At 40.8% G+C, this 25,079-nt stretch overlaps 1 protein-coding gene across 4 annotated transcripts in view; it reads right to left on the bottom strand.

The window, feature by feature from the left end:
- Positions 1-1,256: 1,256 nt before the first annotated feature.
- Positions 1,257-25,079, bottom strand: part of LOC148035704 (uncharacterized) — a 50,840-nt gene continuing 27,017 nt past the window's right edge. For 3 of the 4 annotated variants that reach the window (XM_087677709.1, XM_087677710.1, XM_087677711.1), the window contains 9 exons: positions 20,583-20,691; positions 20,367-20,434; positions 20,144-20,272; positions 18,782-20,058; positions 18,499-18,699; positions 18,331-18,391; positions 18,124-18,237; positions 17,735-17,848; positions 1,257-1,805 (listed from right to left, as the gene is read on the bottom strand). In XM_087677709.1, coding sequence (XP_087533835.1) covers positions 1,713-1,805; positions 17,735-17,848; positions 18,124-18,237; positions 18,331-18,391; positions 18,499-18,699; positions 18,782-20,058; positions 20,144-20,272; positions 20,367-20,434; positions 20,583-20,691 — 2,166 coding nt within the window. In that variant the 3' untranslated portion in view covers positions 1,257-1,712. Of the gene's footprint in view, positions 1,806-17,703; positions 17,849-18,123; positions 18,238-18,330; positions 18,392-18,498; positions 18,700-18,781; positions 20,059-20,143; positions 20,273-20,366; positions 20,435-20,582; positions 20,692-25,079 lie in introns of all 4 variants that reach the window. The other variant, XM_087677712.1, reaches the window with a different exon arrangement.

Raw genomic sequence — 25,079 nt, 5'->3', positions numbered from 1 at the left:
TACAGCATCGTCAATAACTCCACACACAAATATTGTACTTCATACTTGTAAGTCTATAATCAAAACACTTTCCTATGCTTTCACCCTTCACAGTTGCAACACTCCATGAGTGAGAACCTTGCGAAGCAAATATTGTTGTTCCCCTGATCACTTTAAAGAAACAAAAGAAGAGGGAAACTTGGAAGTCTGCAAATCCAAATATTTGTTGGCAATAATGCAACTATGCATTTACTCTAAAATGCCCACATCATCTATATTTAACAAAAATGAACCAAAATATTTTAGTTTATGAAATTGACTGCATTCAATCTGCATTGCCATTAGTTGTAGTGCTCAAAACACCAAAAAGAAAATTACAGATCTAGTGTGGCTGTTCCAGCAACACAACACAACACAACACACCTGAGCAATATGAACCTTGCATTTTGTTTCTAAAGCAAACCCGCCCCCCCACCCCGCCCCCCCTTTTTTTGCAATGCCTGTAGTAATCCTTGTGTTGAGCAATCATGGGGAAGATGACAATGACAACTAAAAGATTGATTTGTAGATCATGCAATAAAGGTTGCAAAGCATAAAGTCCAGAGCTTTATCCACAAGCAAACAGAGAACCCAATTAACTTATGGTACAAATAAAATTTCAAGTTTGATGGAAAATCTTAACTCCTAGATGTATGTCCTCTCACCAATATTTTCCTATTATATGGTTGGGATCAAAAAGCGTTCAATTCCTCGACTCAAGTGAGTTGGGATAGCCAATTTCGTTTCACTTTCAGGGACCACAGCCACAACCTTACATGGATTCCATGACATGACTACCAAGGATCATAGCAAGGGAGGTTGCTCAATCGTATGTGGTCTAAGCATTTTCTACTTACTAATAAAGAACTTCGGACTCTGGGTTCATCGAAATCTCTAGGTAGAAGCCGACATGACATGTAAATTATCCCTGCGCAATGTAAGACTACCCATTACTATTTGAGTTCAGCAAACCTAGAATAAGGATCACTAAATTCATCTTCGAAATCCTTTGCAACACGATCAATATCCATGCAGCTACCCTCCCCCCACAAAAAAAAAAAGGGTTTGATAGTGTTTCAAATTTTAAACACTAAGCAGCCATCTGCTTCGACTTTACTCAAGAGATTCTTCTTTATGGAGCTCAACAATGAGGAAATGGCTAAATCCAAGCCATCCATCACAAAGTTACTTTCATTGTTTAGGGGCCCTAAGAAATATTCACACTAATGAAAAAAATCAACGAAAACCACTGCTCCTTGAATTATTTCAAAGATTCACTTTTGATGTCTTACAAAGATAACAACGAATATAAAACTTGGTATCTGGACAATCCAACAATATTTACATTTGAGCAAAGTTCCTCCTTCAAGGAAAACAGTCGGCTTCGAAGAGCACAATCACTAGAACCTCGAGGTATAGAACTTGCTAACATCAAGCATGAAGGACTATGGAACATCAACACAGTGCAGCCATGTACAGCATATGAGAGAGACTCATAAGCAAGATCACTTGGAGAGAAGTCAGATGCACCTTCCCAGTCACATTTTGTGTGTTTCCTCTCAAAACACATGTATGGAACTGCCTCCATACTCAACACTCTTTGCAAGAGACATTGGTTTGCCTCCTCTTACATGGCAGCTTTCAGCACAGAGAGGCAACAAATCATAAACTGAGCTCAAACAATTGACAAAAGTTTAGCCAGCATCAAAAACATGATCCTCAAAGGTTTTAGTCAACCCAAAAGCCTTATTCGATCGATCATGTTTGAAAATCCGCAGTCTCCCTTCCTGCAGTCAATAAGACCATTCAACATTATTGCTATAAAGGAGTGTCGTCACTTACAACAGCATATATGAAAGGTAGTTACTATATGAAAGGTAGTTACTAGTGGGGTTTTCAATTGCACCAAGGAAAAACATTTTTCAACTGTTTGTTAAACAACTATGACAAATCAAATGCGCACAATGAAGAACTGAGTGTCAAGGATTTACAGAAGCCCTAAAAGATCACTATCTAGTTCACTCTAGTAAAATGTAGTATTAGAACATGAACTCAAACACTAATGCAAAAATGCAAAACTCAAAAATAGTTAATCGGATGAATGAAGTGTTCAATAATGAATGAATGTGTAAATAATGCTCAAGGGCAAGGCAGAGCTATCTAGCAGCCGATGACTCTCATGGGAGCAAGCTAAGTGACGAGCAATCAAGCGCCAGTTGGAACATCAAAAATACATTAAAAAAGAGGTCATGATGATGTTAAAACTAATGACAATAGCATTTGGGGCAAAACGCAGCCAATAAACACCTACACGGTCCCTCCTGATGGAAGCGCAGCTTAAGGATGTCAATGGCAATGATTGGAGATGATGATTTCAGCAGCTAGAGCAAAGGGGTTGTAGGAGCCACAGATAAAGAGGAATTGCCAACTAACTCACCCCATTTTAACCCAAGACGTCCCACCCCTAAATATCCAAGGCATCAGTAAATGGGTGCACATCAATTGTGCAAGAATCTGCCACAAAGGTGATGGTTATCTTCCCACCCCAAGAGGTGAAGGCATCAAAAAAAGGGTGCTCCGTCCACTGCCCAATGGTCTACCAAGACCTACAAAGGCAATCCACGTGAAACCTTTTTTTTCTTGTTTCAGTGAAACAATGCCAATTGGGGGAAAGACATGGATGGCTCCCAATCACAAAACAAAGAGCATGTACAGCGTCATCTGCGATGGTGTCAATGAAGAATAGTGGAGAAGATGCTACACAATGAGAGGGTGCTCTACTCAATGAGAGGAGGGATGCTACACAATGCACTTGGGAATGCTCAACTAGCAAGGAGCTACTTGGACAGCATCCTTCACGAGGAAATTGATCGCTCGCCCAAACGTATTTTTACAAAGTTTATGATGATCATGCAATGCAAAGGAGGGTAGGTACAACAAGAAAGGGATGCCAATGTTGCAGTTGAGAGAACATCAACAAAACCTGAAGATACCAAACAAAGGGGAAAACCCCCTCTCAACCATGGGTATCAATGTTGAAGGAGTCTCATGTCATTCTTTGAGTGGTGCCAAGAACTCAAGATGAAGTGATATAGTTTAATGATGAAATTAGACATAGAACCTAAAGAGCTAAATGATAATCACCCATTAGGACACTTGAAACATGTCCATACTCGATCTTGGGAGAGGGCTCCAATATTGAACAAGTGATATACCTCAAGAGATGACTCCAATGCTAGGCAAGAATCGCCAAGACAACAATCCACCATGCAAAGGGACCTTGTGGATGAAGAAGGAAGACCTTGACACTCCTTGGTTTACAAGGGGTGAATTTGCACAAAGACATAGGGTTCTAACAAATGGGTATCTAAGGATTATGGTCCCCCTAATGTGATGAATAGTGGCTAACGGCTGATGCACGGACATATGTGCAACGACTGACATGGTGGAATGGGTGGGATTTCAATGCGAGGTGTCTGGAATTTAAGTGTAAGATGCAATTGCAATGGAGAAAATGTGAGCTTACAGTGATGTACCGAAAGAAACATCTCCAAAATTTGCAACTAAACAAGAGGCATTACCTAACCTTTTTCTCCTTAAGTCGCCTCTATTGATGTTCACATACTAATATCGGTCAAGAATATCATGAATACTTGTTGCCCCTAGCTTGAACCTTATTCAAAGTAGACAAAGATGAACTAAAAAATGTAACTTCTTTACCTTTGACCGATTTTGATTGGTTTGAAATTGTACTACAATACATATCCAAGGTAAAGATGCAATCATTTCGATGTTATACCAAAGAGAAAGGATCAATGTATAGTATAAGTGGAGATGAGCCCAACTCGTGACAATATGTTTGTACTCTTCACCTAATGATTTCAGCATCTACCGAAAGAAACATCTCCAAAATTTGGAACTGAACAAGAGGTATTACCTACCTTTTTCTTTTAGCTCGCCTCTATTGATGTTCACATACTAACACCAGTCAAGGTTATCATGAATACTTGTTGCCCATAGCTTGAACCTCATTCAAAGTAGACAAGATAAAAAATGTAACTTATTTACCTTTGACTGACTTTAATTGGTTCGAATTGTAGCACAATATATATCCAAGGTAAAGATATGATCATTTGGATGTTGTACCAAAGAGAAAGGATCAATGTATAGTGTAACCGGAGATGAGCCCACCTTGACGGCATCTCTCTACTCTCCACCTGATAATTTCAACATGTTTTTTAATAGTCATAGCACACAAATTCTTGGTAGGATGACTTGGAAGGTTGAGATAATTTCGTGTTTCAATGGATGATTGTCCATTTCTCTAAGCCTCCATGGAAATAGGCATAGCACCAAAGGAGTTAGCTCTTGAGTTCTCATTGGAAAGGCCATTATGTGCCCCAAAAGGAGAAATAAAATGTTGATTGCAAGAGAAACTTTGACCATAAGAAATACTTTCTTGATTAGTACTTAGTGGGGCTTCAACCATTTAAAGCAAATCGTCACTTTGAGCAAAGTAAGAGGAAGGAAGCACCTCATTGTGAGGCCAATGCCTAAAGGATTTCCAAGAAGTTAGCACACCCCAAGCCCCCAACTTAAAACATGAGTGTCAACATCATTGCTTTTTGTAGTTGGGTAATTTTAAAGTCACCTTGTACACCACCCATGACCTTGAAGAGAATCTCTTTTAACCATTTTAACAAGCCTTCCTCCTAGGATAGGGTGGTAAATAATCCGATTTAGCACTAATTGCAGTGCGCATAAATTTCACATAAACTGAAAATGCACACTTTTCCCCTTTGACCTTCGACATTGAACACCTTGTTGGCCCCAAAATTGGCGCCCCTTACAGTATTTCTTTATCTTATATTGCAAATGGAGAGAGTAAAACTGAGATCCTCTAATCTCCTCCAGTAATCCAAGCGTCTCTTACTGTCATCAAAACTAATCAGAAACCCTCCAAACCAATTTGCCCCTTGTTTTGCTCAAGGGTTAGCCTTCACCTTGCTCCTTGAAAGAGCAATTCAGCCCCAAATCTGATATTGGCTAGCTAGTGGCCTCTTGAATCTCCCTGAAATTCCTCAATCTCAATAGCTGGAATTCAAATCCAAGGCCCTCAATTCTAAGGACGCATCCCAAGGTGGCTGTCAAACACTAATTTCTGCTGTAAATGAGTATCTATTGTAGACACTGACTGAAATCTCTTCCTCTAATGGCTCAAACTGCCAAAAAATGCTAAGATAACTTAAGAAATGGCTAGTGAATGAGAGAGAATGCTGTAGAGAGAGAAATTTCAAAGTTTAATTGTGAGAAACACTGAAAAATTGTTGCTGCCCTGCTCAACAGCCATAAAACCTATCACCTACAACTTGGGACCGCCAAAAAGATTGTTGCCCCCTCCAACATGCTGTCACCTGCACCAAAAGGACCTTGGGTTGTTGTCATCTTCTCCTCAAGGGCTCCAAATTGTTATCACTTGTTGCAAAACTGATCCCTAATAGCTACAAATCACATCAGCAATCTCTCCTTGCTCTCTAATAGCCTCCTCCTTTCTCACAATGGCTAGAATAAAGTCCATTAGCCCTTAAAATCGTTTTTTCCACTTGCATGGGCAAGTTTTGCCAAGTGATAGCCTTCTAATATCATTTTTCAGCATTATCTAGATTATTAAATTAATTTTTTAATATTAATTCTAAAAACTAATCTAATAATTATTCTAATGCTCAAAACATTAGTTTCACTAGCCAATGATTAAATTGGCTAGACCAATTTGTCTTCCAAGTATCCTTGAGCAGTTATTGACTCTTAGACCAGCATTAATTAATTAATTAATGCCTAGTCCCTAATGGACATTAGTGGCCAATAAATTGGTATATGCCAAAATCTAACAATGGATACCACCTAGTACTTGTCAAGCATAACTTATTACAGCTTTTGCCTTTGGCAACAACTAATATCTCGAGGTCCTAGGTCCCACACTTTGACTTATATCTCACATGTGCAAGTTACATTAGCACATTTGATTAACTTTTAATCAAATGCTAAGCAAAGCAATAAAATTTCCCATCCTCATTACAAGACTACTTTGGTGACAGTGGATAACCCACCTTCCCTATTTGCATTATTACTCGTCTTCAATGTCAAGCTTTCAAATCAAGCCTTAGCTATCACTAAGTGTACCTAGCTTTGATAATATGTAAAGAAATGCTAGAACAAGAAACTCAATGTGTATGACAAGAACATTGTGAATATGCTAGAACAAGAAACTCAATGTGTAAAGAAATGCTAGAACAAGAAACTCAATGTGTATGACAAGAACATTGTGAATATGCTAGAACAAGAAACTCAAGATTAAGAGTAAACGAAAGAATCAAACTATGTTGGTATGATACGGTGGACCTCAAACCTTCGTGTCTTGGGTGGACCATGGATGAGGTCAGTTGAAAGAGGAGTCAAAGACACCGATGACAACCCCAAGAGTGTGTCCTACCTCAAACAAATCCTAAAACACAATAGGTAGATCAGCAACTCAAAACGCAAAACAATGTGTGAAACATATCCAAATCAGATTGATGTCAGTAAATGATAGCAGGGTGGTCTCCTTGGCAACAAAATACAGTGCACGACAGTCCCAAAGTAACCTCCAAGTGCAAAACATAACTGCTCACAAGTGGACAACGGTTGGAGTAGAAATGCAGACTATTGGGTGGCTAGAACCAACTCAAGTGTTGGGAATAAAGACTCATCATGCCTTTTACCGTGTTCGAGTGCGAACGCACCCTTTCACTTTTATACTTTATATATATTCAAAACCTAAAATGTGGTACAAAAGTCTTTGTACCAAACACCAGTACTCACTCTCACTCTACTACTCTCAACTCTCTGCACTTTTGCGCTCAGCTCACGTACAACCTTCTCAACAAACTAGTATTAGAGCCAACAAAAGGCAACTCAAGAGTACACGCTTCTCAAGGTGCATTGAATAGGTATTGAGTTGTACAGTTGCAAGCTGAGCGAGTAGTCGACTCAGCAGTCAAGTCGACGCAACCAAGCAAGCAGCACGGTGAGCCTTTATTCCCAACAACCTCCAACTTAAAGGTAACGTGCCTGAAGGTAGAGGAAAAAATCACCTAAGTCTATGTATGTACAAAGCTAAAAGACACACATACTATCCAACCCCTATCATCTGGCGACAATGAGCAAATAGCTCCGCTGGAAGACCCTTTGCAAGAAGGTCTACAGGATTATCATTTGTATGTATCTTGACAAGTTAAATGCCTTTGCCATCAAATGCACCCCTGATAAAGTGACACTTCACCTGTAATCCCAAGCTTTGCCACCAAACGTGAAAGTCATTAAGCTTCTTTGCATGCCTTTGTGGTAGGCCACATATTCTGCCTCTGTAGTAGACAGTGCAACACACTTTTGCAACCTAGATATCCAAGAGACTCCTCCTCTTGTGAACATAAACACATATCCTGAAGTAGACTTCATGCAGTCAAGATGGCCAGCATAATCTACATCCGTAAAACCGACAACAGAAAACTTCTGCTTGCCAAAGCAAATACACAAATCCTTTGTACCCTTAAGGTATCTCATGATAACCTTCACTGCTTCCCAATGCTTTTTGTCAAGATATGCCATGTATCTGCTAACCACTAGTACAGACTTCTCAACATCAAGATACAGCTCTAGGAAAGGCGACAACTGCTAGTATTGGAAAATGGCAGCCAGCTATGGAGGAGAGAAAAGAGAGACAATGAGAGTGTACTGAAGCAAAGAGTAGAGTGTACTTGTTGAACTTAAAAAATGGGAATGAAAGGTACAATATAGGCCTAAGATAGACCTAGCTCTAACTCAACTAGAGTTAATTGACTCTTAACTCTAACTCTAAGAGTGGTGATACAACTTATAACTTCAGTTGTGTTCATTGAGAACCAAAAAAAAACTAAAGACTAAAACAATAGTACTGCCCATAGATTTGGCAAATTCTAACACCTCCCACAAAGCAAATGTAGTAAAGTATAAGAATAATCAATCACCAAAGGATGGTAAGTTTAAGAACCTACGAAAAGCCTTAAACTTCTCACGAGGTTCCTTGGTGAAACTGTCTGCAACATTTCCTGGTAGTAACATACATCAAGCTAATCTCTCCTGTATAGCATCTCTCTAACATAATGGTAATGCACCTCAATATGTTTCATGCAAGCACGAAACACATGATGTCATGACACTACAATAGCATTCTGACTATCACAAAGAAAGGGTATAGGACCCTCCAATGGTAAATGTAGATCAGCCAAACAATCTACGCAACCATACACATTCCACTGTTGCCGTGAAGGTTGCTATGTACTCAGCCTCACAGGACGAGGTAGCCATTGTAGATTGTATCTTGCTTAGCCATGAAATACATGAACGGCCCAAAAAGAAATAGTGTCCACTAGTAGACTATCTAGTGTCTACATCACCAACCCAATCTGAATCACAATAAGCCTGTAATTGCAAGCCTCTCCCCTTGGAAAATAATAATGCATGTTGAGTACCTTGAATGTATCTGAAGATCCACTTAACAACTTGCCAATGCATAGTCCATGGGTTATGCATACACCTGCTCACCTAAGATACTACATATTGAATGTCAACACGTGTTAAAAAGATAAATAAGACAACCAGCAACTTGGCTATAAATTACAATATCAAACATCCCTTCATCATCATGCATAGACAGCTTTAAGCTTGGCTCCACAAGAGTGCACATAGGTTTGCAATCTTGCATATTAAGCCTATGTAAAAGCTTATCCACATACTATAACTGTGACATGATGATACCATGCTGATTTTGGGTGAACTAAATCCCCAAGTAATAGTGTAGATAGCTCATATCTGACATACCAAATGCCTATTTTAATTCAGCCTGGAAATCTACAAATTTTGCTTCTAAAGGTCCAATGAGCAACATGTCATCTACATTAAGAATGATAATCGGCAAGTCCCCCCTTCATTCTTAATGTATAGAGTGGGAGAAATCGAACTGTTTTTGAACCCTTTGCTGGCCAAATATGCATCAACTCTAGAGTAACATGCATGAGGAGCCTATTTGAGACCATAAAGAGCCTTACTTAGCTTGCATACCATGTGCTCTTTCCCATTAACCACAAACCCTGGAGGTTGTGACACACAAACATCCTCATGAAAATCCCCATTCAAGAATGTTGTCTTAATGTCCAACTGATGTACCTTCCGACCATAATTTGCAGCCACACCAATTACACATCTCACCGTACTCATCTCTTCGTAATCTTTGCCCTTCTTCTGTGCATAGCCTTTTGCTACCAACTGTGCTTTGTACATATCAATGGTACCATCAACATTAAGTTTGAGTTTTAAAAACCCATTTTGTGCTAATGGCCTTCTTGCCAAGTGGTAAATCCACAAGATCCCATGTAGAGTTAGTGGCAATACAGTCTAACTCATCCTGCATGGCCTACACCCAATGTACATCTTATTGAGCTTAGTCCAAGGAACTAGGCTCATCATCATACAACAATGAGCTCATAAATGCATGCTTATCACAATCATAAACTTCCGTAAAATCAGCCATCATCTCTTCGTAATCTTTGCCCTTCTTCTGTGCATAGCCTTTTGCTACCAACTGTGCTTTGTACATATCAATGGTACCATCAACATTAAGTTTGAGTTTTAAAAACCCATTTTGTGCTAATGGCCTTCTTGCCAAGTGGTAAATCCACAAGATCCCATGTAGAGTTAGTGGCAATACAGTCTAACTCATCCTGCATGGCCTACACCCAATGTACATCTTATTGAGCTTAGTCCAAGGAACTAGGCTCATCATCATACAACAATGAGCTCATAAATGCATGCTTATCACAATCATAAACTTCCGTAAAATCAGCCAAATGGGGTCCCTCTACATCATGTGCAGCATGTCTAGCAATCCTTCTAATGCATTGAGCTAAAGGAGCATCCATTTTACTCTCCTAAAGAGTTTGTAACAACCATCTTGGGATTGTTTTTGCTGCAATTATAGCAACTCTTTCATGTTCTATTGCATCTTTCACTGAATGTGGCAAACCATCATCAATACCTTGTTGTTCAAGCACATATGGTGCAGCAACAACTTGTATTATTATGCCTGTTTAGCCATTTACACCCAATCCCGCCAAATCTTAGTATGAAAGACATTTGAAAAATACCAATTCACGGGTGGAATGGGTAGCATCCACCTTAACAGTAGAGGAAGAGCCTTCTTGATCACTTAATTCTGTTCAAGTTGAGGCAGAAGCTGAATCAAAAGCAGTTTCCCAATAAGCACGGACTCCAAAGAAAGTGGCAAGAGACCCTCAAAGACATCACCAATGTCATGGGTGGCTAGCATTTGAAACTGATCGTGTGAAAATGCAGCACTTTCAGCAAAAATGACATCCCTACTGACAAAACCTTTCTTTGTGCGCGAGTCATACAAGCGATAGCACTTGCTTTCCAAACTGTAGCTAGTAAATATACATTTTACAACCTTGTCATCAAGCTTCCCATGAAGCTCTTTCGAAACATGTGCATAGGCTATGCAACCAAATACCCAAAAATAGTCAACCTTGGGTTTCTTGCCATGCCAAGCTTCAAACGAGATGCTCGTCTTTAGTGCCTTACTGGGTGCACAATTCAACACAAGATTTGCACATTGAAGGCCTTTCTAACCAAAATTTATGAGGCAGCCCCTTGCTTTTGAGCATATAACCTTGTCATCAAGCTTCCCATGAAGCTCTTTCAAAACATGTGCATAGGCTATGCAACCAAACACCCGAAAGTAGTCAACTTTGGGTTTCTTGCAATATCAAGCTTCAAACGAGATGATGGTCTTTAGTGCCTTACTGGGTGCACAATTCAACAAAAGATTTGCACATTGAAGGCCTTCTAACCAAAATTTATAAGGCAACCCCTTGCTTTTGAGCATACAACGAGTCATCTCCATAAGAGTGCAATTCTTCCTTTCAACACCACCATTCTGTTGAGGAGTCATTCTAACAGTGGCTTGATGTATAATGCCATGATCAAGCAAATGTCTCAATAGCACGAGACATACTCCCTCCCCTCTATCTCTTCAAAGTGTCTACACTTTCAAGCCAATTTCAGCCTCAAGCTTTGCAACAAGTTGTTTAAAATGCATAAACACATCATATTTTTGCTTTCAACCCATACAACCATATATACCGAGAGTAGTCATCAATAAACGTAACAAAGAAAAGATGACCTCCAAGTGCACGTGTCCTCATGAGACCACAGACATCACAGTGAATAAGCTGCAATATCCGGACAGCACACACCGCACCATCCGTTTTTTACGGCAAATCTGTGCATCTTGCCCAAAATACATCCTTGCATGCATGAGGAGGTGGAGTCTCCACTCAAGGCAATGCATCTACCACATGACAGCTCTAAAGGGTCATTCATCAAACTCCCAAAACTCATACGTGCAAAGCCGGCATGCCATAGCTCCACATTTTGCATAGCGGAAGTAGTAACTACCAAAGCATCATACGACTATATATCATAGGTATACAAGGTCCCAGACAACCTAAGTACATAATCCATCTCCATGTCTCTAAGAATGCATTTGTCATCTTCAGAGATGACCTGAAAGCCATGCTTGTTAAAAGCAAAGATAGACAACAAGTTCTTTGTAATACCAGGCACAAACAAGACATCTAGAAACACGAAACCAAAACCATCTACAACAGTAATAGTGACTCTTCCAATGCCATAAACATCATAACTGTTGTTCCCACATATAACACACTTCCCAATAAGGACTGAATGCAAAGAGAAAAACAAACACTTCCTAGAGTGATGTGCTTTGAAACTCCATTGTCAAAATAACATGTTTTCTACATTTCAGTAACATTAAATGTTGAATTAGCAATTGAAGAATCATAACTACAAGTCCGAAATGCATAGTCCTCCTCCACAAAGTTGGTTGAGACATCACCATCGATAGATTTGCTAACTGATGTCTCTTGGACAACCAAATCAAAGTCCTTTCTTCTCTTTGGCTAATCTCTTACAGCATTCATCAATATGGTGACATGCCTTCTTGCAATAATGACATTTTCCCTTCTGTTTAGACTTTTCTATGTCTTGACCAGCCTTATTTGATGGCTGTCTAGCATTACCCTTTTGTTGATTTGTTGCATTTTTTATTTTTCCTATGCCTTTTAACTTGGAAGTCACATCTCCTAAACGCAATGTAACATTCTTTCGAGTCTATTCCTCTTGCTCCAAGAGGCCTTTCAACTCCTTGCTTCCCCCCCCCCCCAAAAACACAACATCAAAGAGATGTGAAAACCAAGATAAAACTCTGGAAGAGAGTTCAATGTGATGTTTATCAATTCAACATCCTAAATGATTTCATCCACGTTGAGCAACTACTCATGTAAATCATGTATGTGAGTAAGGTGATCTATCATGCTATCACCCTCATCCATGTTCACATTGGCCAACTCTCTACAAGATAAGATATTCTGGCCTCATTGCGTGCTACAAACATATGCTCAAGTATATCCCATGTTGATTTTCATGGTCTTACAAAACTGGATGTCTGGAATGATCGATCTTTTCACAGACAAGGCAATCAAAAAAAGTGACTGTGCATCTTTTAAGTCCCATCTGCTCTGATCCTCGGTAGGTGGGGGAGGAGGGGCAGTAATACCAACAGCCTATCCTATAACGTTATGCTAAGGTGTTAGAGGTGCAAGACCTCTTGGTCACTGCAAATCACTTGTAGCATATTTCCACAAGTCCTTCGCTACAAGAAGGTTGCAAACCATAAAACTCCACAATGGATAGTTTGATCCATCAAGTTTCTCCTCTTGAGTGAGGACACTAAGAATGTTACTCTGATCATTAGTCCCCTGATGTGCCATGCTGTCAGTAATGGACAAAAATCCGCAACCGAATACTTCTCTGCTGCAATATAGATTGTACTCCTCAAAGTACAAAAAATCCCCTCACATTTATGCAACAAGCACCAAATTGTCACAGAAATACCAAAGTGTGCCCAATTTGATCAAAATCAGCACTCGGTCAAGAAATAACGACAATGCACTATTGTACCACACCTACCTCGTAAAGCATGCTGTCAAAAGTACAAATTACAGCAACTTAATGCCAATTCTTACCAAAATTTACTGGATTTCACCAAAATTTTATGCTCGATCTAATTATAACAGCAATTAAATGTTGTTGTACCACTTGTTTGCTGCCTTGGAACACATGTTGGGCAAAAGCCCCAAATTTCTTCCTAAAATTTCAAAGAAATTGAAAAAATTTGTACCTTACAGCTTGAATTTCTCCAATAATGTCGCCCTAAATTTCTTCCTAAAATTTCAAAGAAATTGAAAAAAAATTGTACCTTACAGCTTGAATTTCTCCAGTAATGTCACCTCGAGTGCGTACCAACAGCAAACAACAGCTGGAATTTGCCTCGATATGCATGCCACAGCCTCTAGAACAAAAAGCCCCAAATTCCTTGCACAAATGTCGATGAAATTGTGCAATGTTGGCGTTTCCAATGAACATTCACACGTGGGCAAATAGAGCAAGAGCCTCAAGACTTTTACGAGAATACCAATGAAATTGTGAAATTTCATCAAATTGGTTACGGATGTAAACTCCCGGAATGAAAATTGACAAAAGCCCCAAATTTTGGGTAGCAAGAGCTGAGATTCGGAAAGAGATGGCCAAAATGGATGGGAAACTGTAAAAGTTTCGAAAAAATCCCAAATTTGAAAATTAGTGTTTCTGCACTTTTTAGGGTTTGCAAAAAATTGCAAGCAAGGCTGAGAATATGGTGGGCAAAGGTGAGAAAATAAGGGATAGAGCTGAAAACAGTAGCAACTCCTCCAAAACAATAGCTCCTTGGGCTGCGGGTGGACTACGTACGGGACAGCGCATAGGACTACACGGAGGGCTGCGTGTGGGCTACATATGAGACTGCACATAGGACTGCACATAGGGCTGTGCGCAGGCTGAAAACAGCAGCAGCTCCTCCTCTTCCTCGGGCAGAGAGCTAGCTGACAACAACAAGACCTTAGGTGGGGTGGCACCACCTGATGGAGGCTGAACTAAATCCATGTGTAGAACCTTGCTTTGATACCAAGTTAGAAATTGGGTGGGGGCCCTTGTACCTCCCCTTCCCGAGAGGTCACCCATCCTAGTATTGTCCACGTCGTTGCACCGATAGTGAGCTAGTTTTCTCTAGCAAGTATGGATTGCATTTCCAACACCCCCCTTCAAGCCACACCTTGGTTGAGGTCCCAGTGCCATCCAAGCTCAGCAACCTAAGCTCTAATACCAAATATTGGAAAATGACAGCCAGCTATGGAGAAGAGAAAAGAGAGAGAATGAGAATGTGCTAAAGCAAAAGTGTAGAGTGTATTTGCTGAACTCAAAGAATGAGAATGAAAGGTACAAGATAGGTCCAAGATAGACCTAGCTCTAACTCAACTAGAGTTAGCTGACTCTAACTCTAAGAGTGGTGACACAACTTATAACTTTAGTTGTGTTCACACTAAGAACTGAAAAAGAACTAAAGACTAAAACATTGGGCATTGCCAGTAGAAGGTTGGGAGCAGCAAAGGCAGCACTTCAATGACTCCACAAACTAAGGTGTCCACCAATAGGGGTGTAGACAGCAATGGGAGAAAGAGGAAAGTGAGTTCCAGCAGATGAATGATGTAGGAATGATCAAGGATCAAGCTTTCCAAGGCTGAACTCGCAAGGCTCCAATTTGTAATTGGGAGTGCACTTTACTTACTCTCAAAAATAAGCCATTTAACTTAATTAATTCAGCATTTTGTGCTTTTGGGGCTGGTTCAAAGAGGCCGAATTATGGGTTTAATAAAAGCCTAATTTTAGTGGCTCATCACTCGAAGGCCCATTGTGCACATCATGATGGACTTACTACACCTATCTCTAGGCCCACTAGCTCTCAAATCCAAACAACAGGATGGTGTGGATAACAGGTTAGTGAAAAAGAATACCAGCTCTTGTGGCATGAATGTGGCACAATATGCCATTGATCCAAGGCTCAAGGGTGAGCTTGTTCAGCTCTATGGCTGGGACATGAGTCTGAAGTCCGTTTCCTTATTAAATCTTTACGTGGATATGGCTCATGTCTGCCTCATGTGCATGTTTGAACTTAGTATGATGTATCGTTGGTATCCGAGTAGTGACCCGAGGACATGACCAACCTTGCGGTGACCATCTTGGATGTCCAAGGTGTAACAACTCCTCAACTATCCATATGTTTAAAATCCCTTGCTAGCAAAAACAATCCTAGTGTAGCGAACCTCATAATGTCTTCACACAAAGGTATGTATGGCAATTTTCTTTGGCTAAAATATATCAAACATGCAAGTGGAAAGTAGCATATCTCAATATACATGTCTTCTCACCCTAATCCACATGTATCATGCATCTACATCTCTATGTACCACCTAGCCATGTACATAATGTATGACATAACATAAAATGGAATGCCCTACTAGATCTCTAATCTGCACACATGAAATGGCACAAAGCCATCCAAGTATTGAGAGTAACACAAAAGATGGACATGGTACTCATCTCCCAATTGTAGAGCCAAATAAGCCCGCCCTCAAGCCTAGGACCATTATTATATCAAGTCAACCTCCCATCACAAGGGCTAGCCATCAACCCAAACCATCCTAGTGTGTGGATGGAACCCCTTAAGGATGTATTGTCGAAGCGTGGAACTTGATAGTAAAGCACAAATGAGCCCCAAGTCTGTTTAATTGCCCTAGCCATAACACGTGTTCATACTATGAGACCACTTAGCCTTTCTAACTTTTAAAGCATGTTCACACCTAACAACCAAATGGTCAATGGTCAATGGCCAATGGCAAATGTTGCATACGCCTATCTAGGATGTCCATAGATGTAACAACAACTAGCCTTTGAGATGTTTTGTGCGACAATACGAGTTTTTTTTTTTTACACTAGTAAAAGTGCATCAACCTTCTTACTAACCCCATAAATTAGGGAGTGCATTTGTGCTTTTCATGGGTAAACCCTGATATACCTTGGATTTCAAGGGCAGTTGGACATCTATGTGGCTCAACAACAACATTCTCAAAACTGACACTTCATATAGTATCTGCTTCCACTCGTAAAAATGGACTTACTAGAGCACCACATGGTTCTCTCTAGTGACTAGGGTCTATTCCATCACAATTTGGAGGGACATCCATAGACCAACAACAAATGAAGCAATGTTATAAGCAATAGGAGAAGTGCCAAGCTCCATGGCCATCGCTAGAACTTTGACAAAATCCCTCTTGAAGCATTGGATATCCCCTTTTCATTAAGCCCAAGTGAAGAGTTATCCTTTTGTATCTTGTGTGGAGAAGGATCCATGAAGTGGGGTTAAGATGGAAGGCCTTGTCCTAGGACCCGCACATTACTTGGTAGAATATCCACAATTGGGTGTGCATTGCATGAGTTGGATTGGCACGCTAGGGAGTGCTCTTGACCCCCTCTGTCAATTTCTTATCCTATATAGCTCAAGTGGCAAACACATCTTCATGTAGGCAAAGGTGGACTAGGCCCCTACTCACAATAAGCACTAGGCTAAGCAAAGCATCACAAATTCCTTTCAACTAGATGTTCTCAAGGTGCCCATGGTTGACAGACGAGGAGGGTCTCATTTGTTATTTTGCTTGGTTGTTTACAAAAAACTAGTAGAGGGCAACTAGTTATCACAAATGCAACAAGTAGGGACATATCACTATTGCCTACAATAGTGCTTGGATACCCCAAAGCACTCCCTCTAATCTTCTACAAAGCTCCAATTTGTTTGTAGGGGTGGCCTACAAGGTTCTACAACATCCAAAGGTAGGATGCCATATCTGGTATATTATGAGCTAGTCTTAAGTAGACTGAGCTGTATAGTCCATGCTACCCAAGCTAATCTCTAGTCCTCCCTCACCCACTTCTTGCACAACAATGGGAGTAACTCTAATCAAAGACCTGCCACAAACAAGAGCTTCACCCAATAGTTTTTAAATCCCTAGGGACACCCTGGCTGATTCCTCCCGAGACAATATGGCCCCTCCAATGGTGCTACACCCCTCTCTATGTCTTCTTTCCCCACCCCTTCCAAAATGCCCTGAAGGCTGATGACTCATTTAACTCCAAACACATTGTTGAATCCTTTTAGTTACTTGACTTTCAACACTATCCTCAGGCACACCTTTTTATGAAAACCCCAAACATATGCAGATATATAAAGGTTTCATATAAATTAGGAACCAACACGAAACAAGTTTCATATCAGTAAGTATAAGTTATATTCCATACTAGCCAATTTCTGCCATAATAGGAAAACTAAGCCTCTCTGACATTTTTCAAAAGGCCCTTTTACATTTAGAAGGTGCCTTTTCCTGCTAACACAAATCGAACTTTCACATATAACATTTCGTGCAATTTTTTATGAAATGGGCTCCTATGCAACAGTTTTGGCGCATAACTAAAATGTTGAATTGCTGAGTATGAAGGCACATTATCCAGAAAATAGAGTCCTGCTCTTAGTAATAATGTACTACACAATATTATCCAGCATTGGACATTCTTCAAAACTAGACTTACAAAAAAGGATGCCAAAGAAACTGTGACAGACCTTTGTGCCATATGCGAGCCCACCTCCAACTATCGGATGAAAACAGGCAACATTCACTTCATCTTCTGCACTTGGCAGCACTTTCACCAATTCCATATCTGAAACTCTGTAGACCTGTGTAGATATGTAAAAAGTCAAACAAGGCGCCCCATCAGTTTCATCGGTGATAGCACAGCACACCTACAAACTTTTATTAGCCATAAGCATTCGACTTAAAATGATGCAGCAACTACACTGAGTGTTCTGCAAAAGGTCTTATTAATGTAAGGTCTTAGGAAAGAGAGAGCATTTGAAATAAAAAACTTGCAGGCTCAAAACATTCCCAAGCATAAGCAGCAGTTCTAGTAAGAAAATGCAAACATCAGTGGTGCAAATCTAAAGATTGTCACCTCCAAAATTGTGAAAATGGGGATAGTAGCAGTTCCATTCACCACAATGCTCCGCAAGAGAGAACTATGTCGACGACCATATGCCAGAAGAATATGACCAGAGGTAGGTGAAAACTGCAAAATGGTACCCAAGTGTAAACAGTAAAATGGTACACAAGGTCACAATCCACAATCAGGTCACTTTTCCACTCTTCCAAACATGCAAACCTGGATAGAAGTAAGGCAATGGGCAGCTCTGATTGCCCTTGACGCAAGCACTGATCCAAAACTGCAAAACAGGAAAACTGTGAATATGAATGCAACAATAGAGTCTGTAAAAGTCACATTAACGAAAAACACACCTGCTGCAATCAAGGATTAGAAGAAAATACTTACGTTGCCTCTTCAAGTGAATAGATCCGAAGCTCATAAATAACCTGCTGGGCAGCAATAGAATGCCTTGTTGGAGATGTAGCAGAGTTTTCAGTCTGAGGAGCTCTCAAATGTGCTGACACATCTGTATCTAGTGGAGCTAATACACATGCCACACAAGCAGCTAGAAAACGACCACATGGTGAAAAATGTGCTCCCATTTCACTGCAAATCATCAAAACTGTTAAGACTCCACTTTGACTTATGACAGGTTTTAGCGTCACACATTTAGATGAAGAGGCATTACCTGCACAGCACAGCATGTGGGATGATCAACCGACATGTCTCTGGATCAAGCACTGCAGTTGGATGTTTCATGTCATGTGGCCAGATTCTCAGCTTCACTGTACAAGGCAACTCTGCAGCAGCTGCTGCTGCTGCCATAGCAACTTGTGACGATGATGTTTCAGCAGCCATAATGCCTGGATTTGGGTCTCTGCTTGCAAAACCATGCAATAGTCCTACATGGACGCGATTAGCTCCACCTGCTATCGATGCTGTGGTTGTTCTCTGAAGCATACCTCGAGCACGACTTCCTCTGAGGCTTCCTGACCTGCCATTTGTTCTTGAGGCAGCAAGCCCTGCAGCCAGTGCAGTCGAGGCTGATGAAGCATCACTGTTCCAAAGCTGCTGCTGTTGATGATGGGAGGCTTGAAAACCACTAGCTTCAAAAGGCATGCTAGGAACCACAAGAATACCATGTTGTGCACCTCCACTTGCATGTAGATTTGCTTGAAGTCCAGATTGCGATTGACCCATCACCCAGCCTTGTAAAAATGGAAGCTCCCAACCTGGCTGCTCCATAACCTCCGAGGGTTGCTGTGTAACAGGTGGCACTCTATCAGCAACAAAGACCTGAGCATTTAGGTTATTTATAACCCCTGAATCAGTCCAGGGCCTTGTTGAATCTAGTAAGCCTTCTGATAGCAATGTCACTCTGGATAACGAGTCTCTAGTTTCAGTTCTTGGCAAAACCCGCGGCAAACTGTTATCAACACCTATAGGCAGAGAACTACCATTAGCAGGTGCCTCAGACAATGCCTGGCCCTCTGCAGCTCTAAGCAGCATATCTACACCAGACTCAAAATTGTTTTCAGTCTCTACCATGCAAGGAATACTCATTTCAGCTCCATTGGCAGGTGATGAACCACTTCGAACTGGCCTTGGGGAGAGATCCATTGGAACAACTTCAGAAGTCGCTCCACCACCCTCCAAAGAATCAGAGTCCATTGCAGCTCCAGTGACCTCAGATAAAGGACCAACAAACCCACTGGTATGATCCACCAGCATATTTTCAGGTTGCATAGCTTCCATATCACCATCAGAAATCCATGTAGCTGGCCAGAACCATGTCGTGGCCGGCTCATAAGATTGAGGTTCAGGAACAAAAGCACTATCCAATTGTCCAGAATTGGAAGGCGTTTGCTGCACTGGAGCAAACAATATGGCTGGACCAGGGTACAGCGGATATCCAGCTGAAGTAGCCAAAGTCATTGGACAGTCAGGTGCATCCAAACCATTCACCTGCATTGAACATGATAAATTAGTTTCTTGGTTCTAAATTGCAGCTCGTAATTTAAAGAACACGAAGGAAGACAAAAGATTGGACCTCTGCAGTCAGTAATAAGGGAGCCCCATGTGGATGAAAATGTACAGCACGAAGTGAACGCCGTGTTCTTAAAACAATTGCAGGTGAGGCTGATTCTTCTTCTTGCCTATTGTATTGCCATATGTATAACTGCAGAAGCATATGCACAGTAGTAATAATAATCGTTTAGCATGCATCCGACAAAACTTCAATTATTACACTAAAAACAGGCTACAGCCATTACCTTGTGACCTGAAGCAACAGCAAGTAGATCACCTTGGGCATGAAATGCAATAGAAGCAATGGGCCGATCTGCCAAAGTAGGATGTTTGTAAAGAAAAGAACACACAATGCTTAGAATCAATCAAATATTATCTTAACCTCTATTCTTCATTTTCCAAAAACTGACACACACCTAGCCTACATTACCAAATGAGAACTAGTAGAGTCAAGCATTTACTGAAGTCATGTGATGCAATGCATTCTGCAGTGCTTGCATCCCAAATCTTCACTTCATTGTCAAGACTCCCACTAGCCAATATATCTGACCGTCTTGGATGAAAGCGTACCTGGAATAATACATGTTGTGAATCTAGAAGGTAAATCTCACAGTTGCAAGATAATGATGCTTTCAACGATTTTATTCACAGAAACTGCAGGGTTCTGCCTGTAAGACAAGTTACTCCCTAGCACAAAGGAATGCAAACTCTGGCTGACCCGCTTAAGCAAGGTGACTTAATCACATAGTGGACCCTACAAGTCTATAAACATATCTGTGTAGATGCCTATCTAGATAGAGCCACATTGTTAAATTTGTAATAAGCCCAGCATTCTTTAGAAAGTTTAGCCTCGAACTGTTTGAATAGTTATTGGATCAATACGAAACTTTGATGAAACCAAATCAATGCCTGATCTCACAGAAGAGCCAGGTCAAGCATAATTGAGGTAGAACAATGACCAAAAGTCCATGTGTAAAGAGTGCTTAGGCTCAGGTACATTGCGCTTAAGCTAGGCTCAAAAACATGACCAAATTAAATATGAACTTGTTATTGAGCTTGTCAGAAAAGTGTGGAGCAAAAGGAAGCAAAGAGACGGTGCTGATAAATCTGCTGTAAACACAAAGAACACGAGAACACCAAGAACACAATGAACTCAGAGAGAATAGAATTGGGAAATGGGATCCGTTTACAAGGCTCAAGGCACAAAGAACAGCAAGAACACAATGAACTGGGAGAGGATAGACTTGGGAAATGGAATCCATATACAAGGCTCAAGAATGTGTACAATGGCACAGGCTATGGGCAACCAGCAGAGTTAAGCAGTCTCCCTGCATCAGAGTGCACCGAACTCGTATCTCTGCGTGAAACAGTGGGAAGAGGCTGCCTATGGACAGGCAAAAATAAATATAACAATAATGACCAGTCAACAAGCACTGAATGTGGCCCAATATACCAGTTGGCCAGCATTTAATGGGCATGTCATCAACGTGAAATACACTCAGACTGTAGGTCGTGTCACCCAAGATATGTGCTTTCCTAACAGAGCTACACTCAGTGTGGTGGAAACCAGGCTCAGGTTTAATTGAACCTGATCCAACTCATATGACTGGGAAATTAAGTGCATGCATCCATTAGTTGTTTGTCTGACTACTTTTTATTTGCTGTTTCTAAGACATAGACACTGCCTGAAACTGGGGATGCTCAAGCAAAATCCTTAATTAAGTATACTCCATACACTTCATGCAACTGGCATGCAACTTGTAGATGGGAAACTGCCAAACTTTTGAACCTACTTATTTCTTGAAAATCTGAAGGTATTCTAAATGAGCAAAGGTTTCCGCCACCAGAGTCAACTCCAAGTTCACAGATACATGCTCACTTTTTGATTCTGAAATCGTCCAGGACATAGGCCCAATGTTGCAGCATAACAAGCCAAGGTTCAGGATTCTAGCACTGAAGCTTTTAAGAAGAGAAGAGAAGCTGTGAAAAGAAGAGGAAATGCCAATAACTCTACCCTCTTCTTAACAAGAGTCAAGCTACCCTCCCTGATTGTGCATGGCTATCCCTACATCCTCTCATTGTATAAGCCGATTCTTGAGAGTCCAGCTTTTCCTTGCTCTTTCTATGCCTATACCTGGTCCTCCTACTCCTCTTTGTGACACCTCATTGGCTTTAGTCATCCATGATAAATTTCTGTTTGATCCTGTTATTGGGAGTTGCTTAGCCACGTTCACGAGAATCGTTATCCAATATTAGATGATTGTTTGGAGGGTCTGGCAATAACAGGCCTTTTGCTTTCAAAGGGGGCAATGAAATGCTTACAGGATTTTTTCAGGACATCACAGATTTACCTCCCTTTATGGAGGACATGACATCGAAGAACTTTCTCTGTCTCACGGAGAGGACATTCAAACTCTAGAGGGGATCCTTGTGTCCCATGTCCAGATATACAGGTTCCATGTTTTGCAGTAGACTTTCCAATCATCTTGGAGGATTCCACCTATTCATCGTGCCTACAGCTTTACTTGGTATTTGACGATCTTTAAAAATCCCTAGTAAGAGTAAATTCCATACTAATAAAAACCTTCCAAAATGAACCCAACGTAAAAATAATACAGTAAGAGGCCTACATAGGACTTCAAAATAACATCCAAACACTGAAGGAAGTCTAAGACAAGGGCTCAATAAAAAACCAATCTAGCAGTCTAGAATGCTAGACCATGTGTGACTCAAGGTGGAAGAAGGTGCCTATTCCAAGTCTGTCACGAGGACGTGAAAATTTGATGCTTTGCTTATGTTTAATTGGCATTTGATTAAAGGATTAATCAATTGTGCAATTAAAAGATGCACATGTGAGGTGCAAGCTACTTTTTCACAATTGAAGGCCGAAGGACCCTCTGAAAAAAGATGGGTGTCAAAGGCAAAAGTTGTAACAAGTTACACTTGTTAGATTCTAGGTGAATTTTGGTGTTAGTTTGCCCCTAGAACCATTAATTGGTCATTAAGTGTCAGTGGTGACACTAGGGACTAGGCATTAATTAATGGATTAATGCTTGTCCAAGGATCAATTAATGCATGGGACCACTTTGGGTTGCAAATGGCCTAGCCAATTAATTTTTGGATGAACAAGGTCAATTTTTTGGGCATGGATTAAGGGCTGAATTAATTTTCAAAATTAATTAATTCTAAAAATTAATCAAATGGCTAAAAATTGCTGAAAATTGATTAAGAAAGCTGCCACTTGGCAAAACTTTCCCATGCAAGTGGGGGAAAGGCTAAAAAGGGCTGAAGGGAGAGGGAAATCTCATTTTTTTTCATTTTTGGAGCTGTTGGGAAGAGGTGTTGGACTATTTTTGCCAGCTTTTGGGGCCGTTTCCCAGCCATTGGAGACCATTTTGGTGATGGAGATTGCATATTCTTGACCTTGGGAAGCTGGCAATTGCTGCTGATGCACTTTCTCCTGAAGATCACAATCTCTGATGCTCCTATTGTTGTTGGTGCATCTGTTTGGGGCTGGTACAGCAAGGCAACAACTGATTTTGATCAGTTCTTCGCGACAAATCTCAGAATTTTCTCTCTTTACAGCATTCTCTCATCTCCTTCAGCCTATACTCAGCCATTCTCAGCAATTCTTAGCCATTCGGAGGAGATCTCAGCCATTTTTGGTAGGTTGATCTGTAATTTCTGCAGTAAACCCTAATTTACAGCAAAAATTAGGGTTTAGCAGCCACCTTGGGATCCGTGCCAGAGATTGAAAGCTCAAGGGACTGAAATCAGCAGCTGATAATTGAAGATTATCAAGGGATTTCAAGAGCCAGCCCATCCTGAATTGATTTGGGGCAGCGTTTAGCCAACCAAGGGTCAAATTGGAGAAGAAGTCCTGGGTGAATCAAGGGGCAAATGACCCAAAAGGCTTGCTGGTCATTTATGACAGCAAGAGCAATTGGTTAACAGGAGGAGATTGAAGAATCTCGAGTTGTACTCCTTCCAATTGAATGAAAGCTAGGGAAATACCGCAAGGGGCGCCAATTTTGGGGCCAACAAGGTGTCTACTATCCAAGAATGTTATGGTAAAGTGTGTATTTCATTTTATGTGCATTTATTTATTACTGTAATTAACTCTTAAATCAGGTTATCACCACCCATTCCAAGAAGGAAGGCTGGTTTCAAAGTCTGTAGAAAAGCATCTCCCCACCTCATATACTCTGAGTCACCCATGTGTCCAAGGATATTCCTATGTTCCAATTCAAGTCTTTCTTTGTCAACTCTCAAGCTCAAGATCAAGGACCCAAGCTCAGCATGGAGCTTGTTAATGCATATGGGTCCTCTCATGACCTACTTAGTGACATATACTCCATCTCGGGTGCCATTGCCTTTAGCTCATCCCTTGGCGCTCTAAACAAACTTTGCACCCAAGGCAATACCCTTAGCATCCTTGGAGTTTTTTTGTTCTGTGTGGATATTGGACAATGATGATTGTAGTTCTGATTAGTAACTAGTTGAGAGGGGAGCCATGTCTTTTACCCCTCTTTTCATTCTACATATATCATTTTTCTATTCCCTCAGCTCCTTGGGTTCTTAATCCCAATATGTCATTGAGTGGAATTGTGGAGAGTTGACATCCGACTCCTCATTGTAGGCACCACTATATGCATGCACTAAAATTGGGTGCCCAAATTTTGCCATGGCTCATTCTGTTCAGGCCAGACTTATTGTGCATCCTCTCACAGTTCATGCATCCTTTCTCTCATATGCAGGCGGTCAGGCAACCACACTTGTACATACTTCAGTTCCCTTTTCAGTATTTTGCACCTAGGGTTCAAACCCTTGCAGCCTTGTTTAACTCTGCAATTCTCTTATGTTCATTCTCCTTTCATTGTTCACCCACCTGCATCTTTGTTTGGTGTGACATGCTATGGAGCTGGCTGAGTAAATTCATTTGGGCAGGCCTGTTGGCA

The sequence above is a fragment of the Lygodium microphyllum genome, chromosome 5 (genome assembly GCF_053477565.2).
Source record: "Lygodium microphyllum isolate KBCC chromosome 5, Lygodium_microphyllum_v1.1.10, whole genome shotgun sequence".
Taxonomy (NCBI): Eukaryota; Viridiplantae; Streptophyta; class Polypodiopsida; order Schizaeales; family Lygodiaceae; genus Lygodium; species Lygodium microphyllum.
Note: the sequence above shows the minus strand (reverse complement) of the source record. Positions and strands in the feature narration are given on the sequence as shown.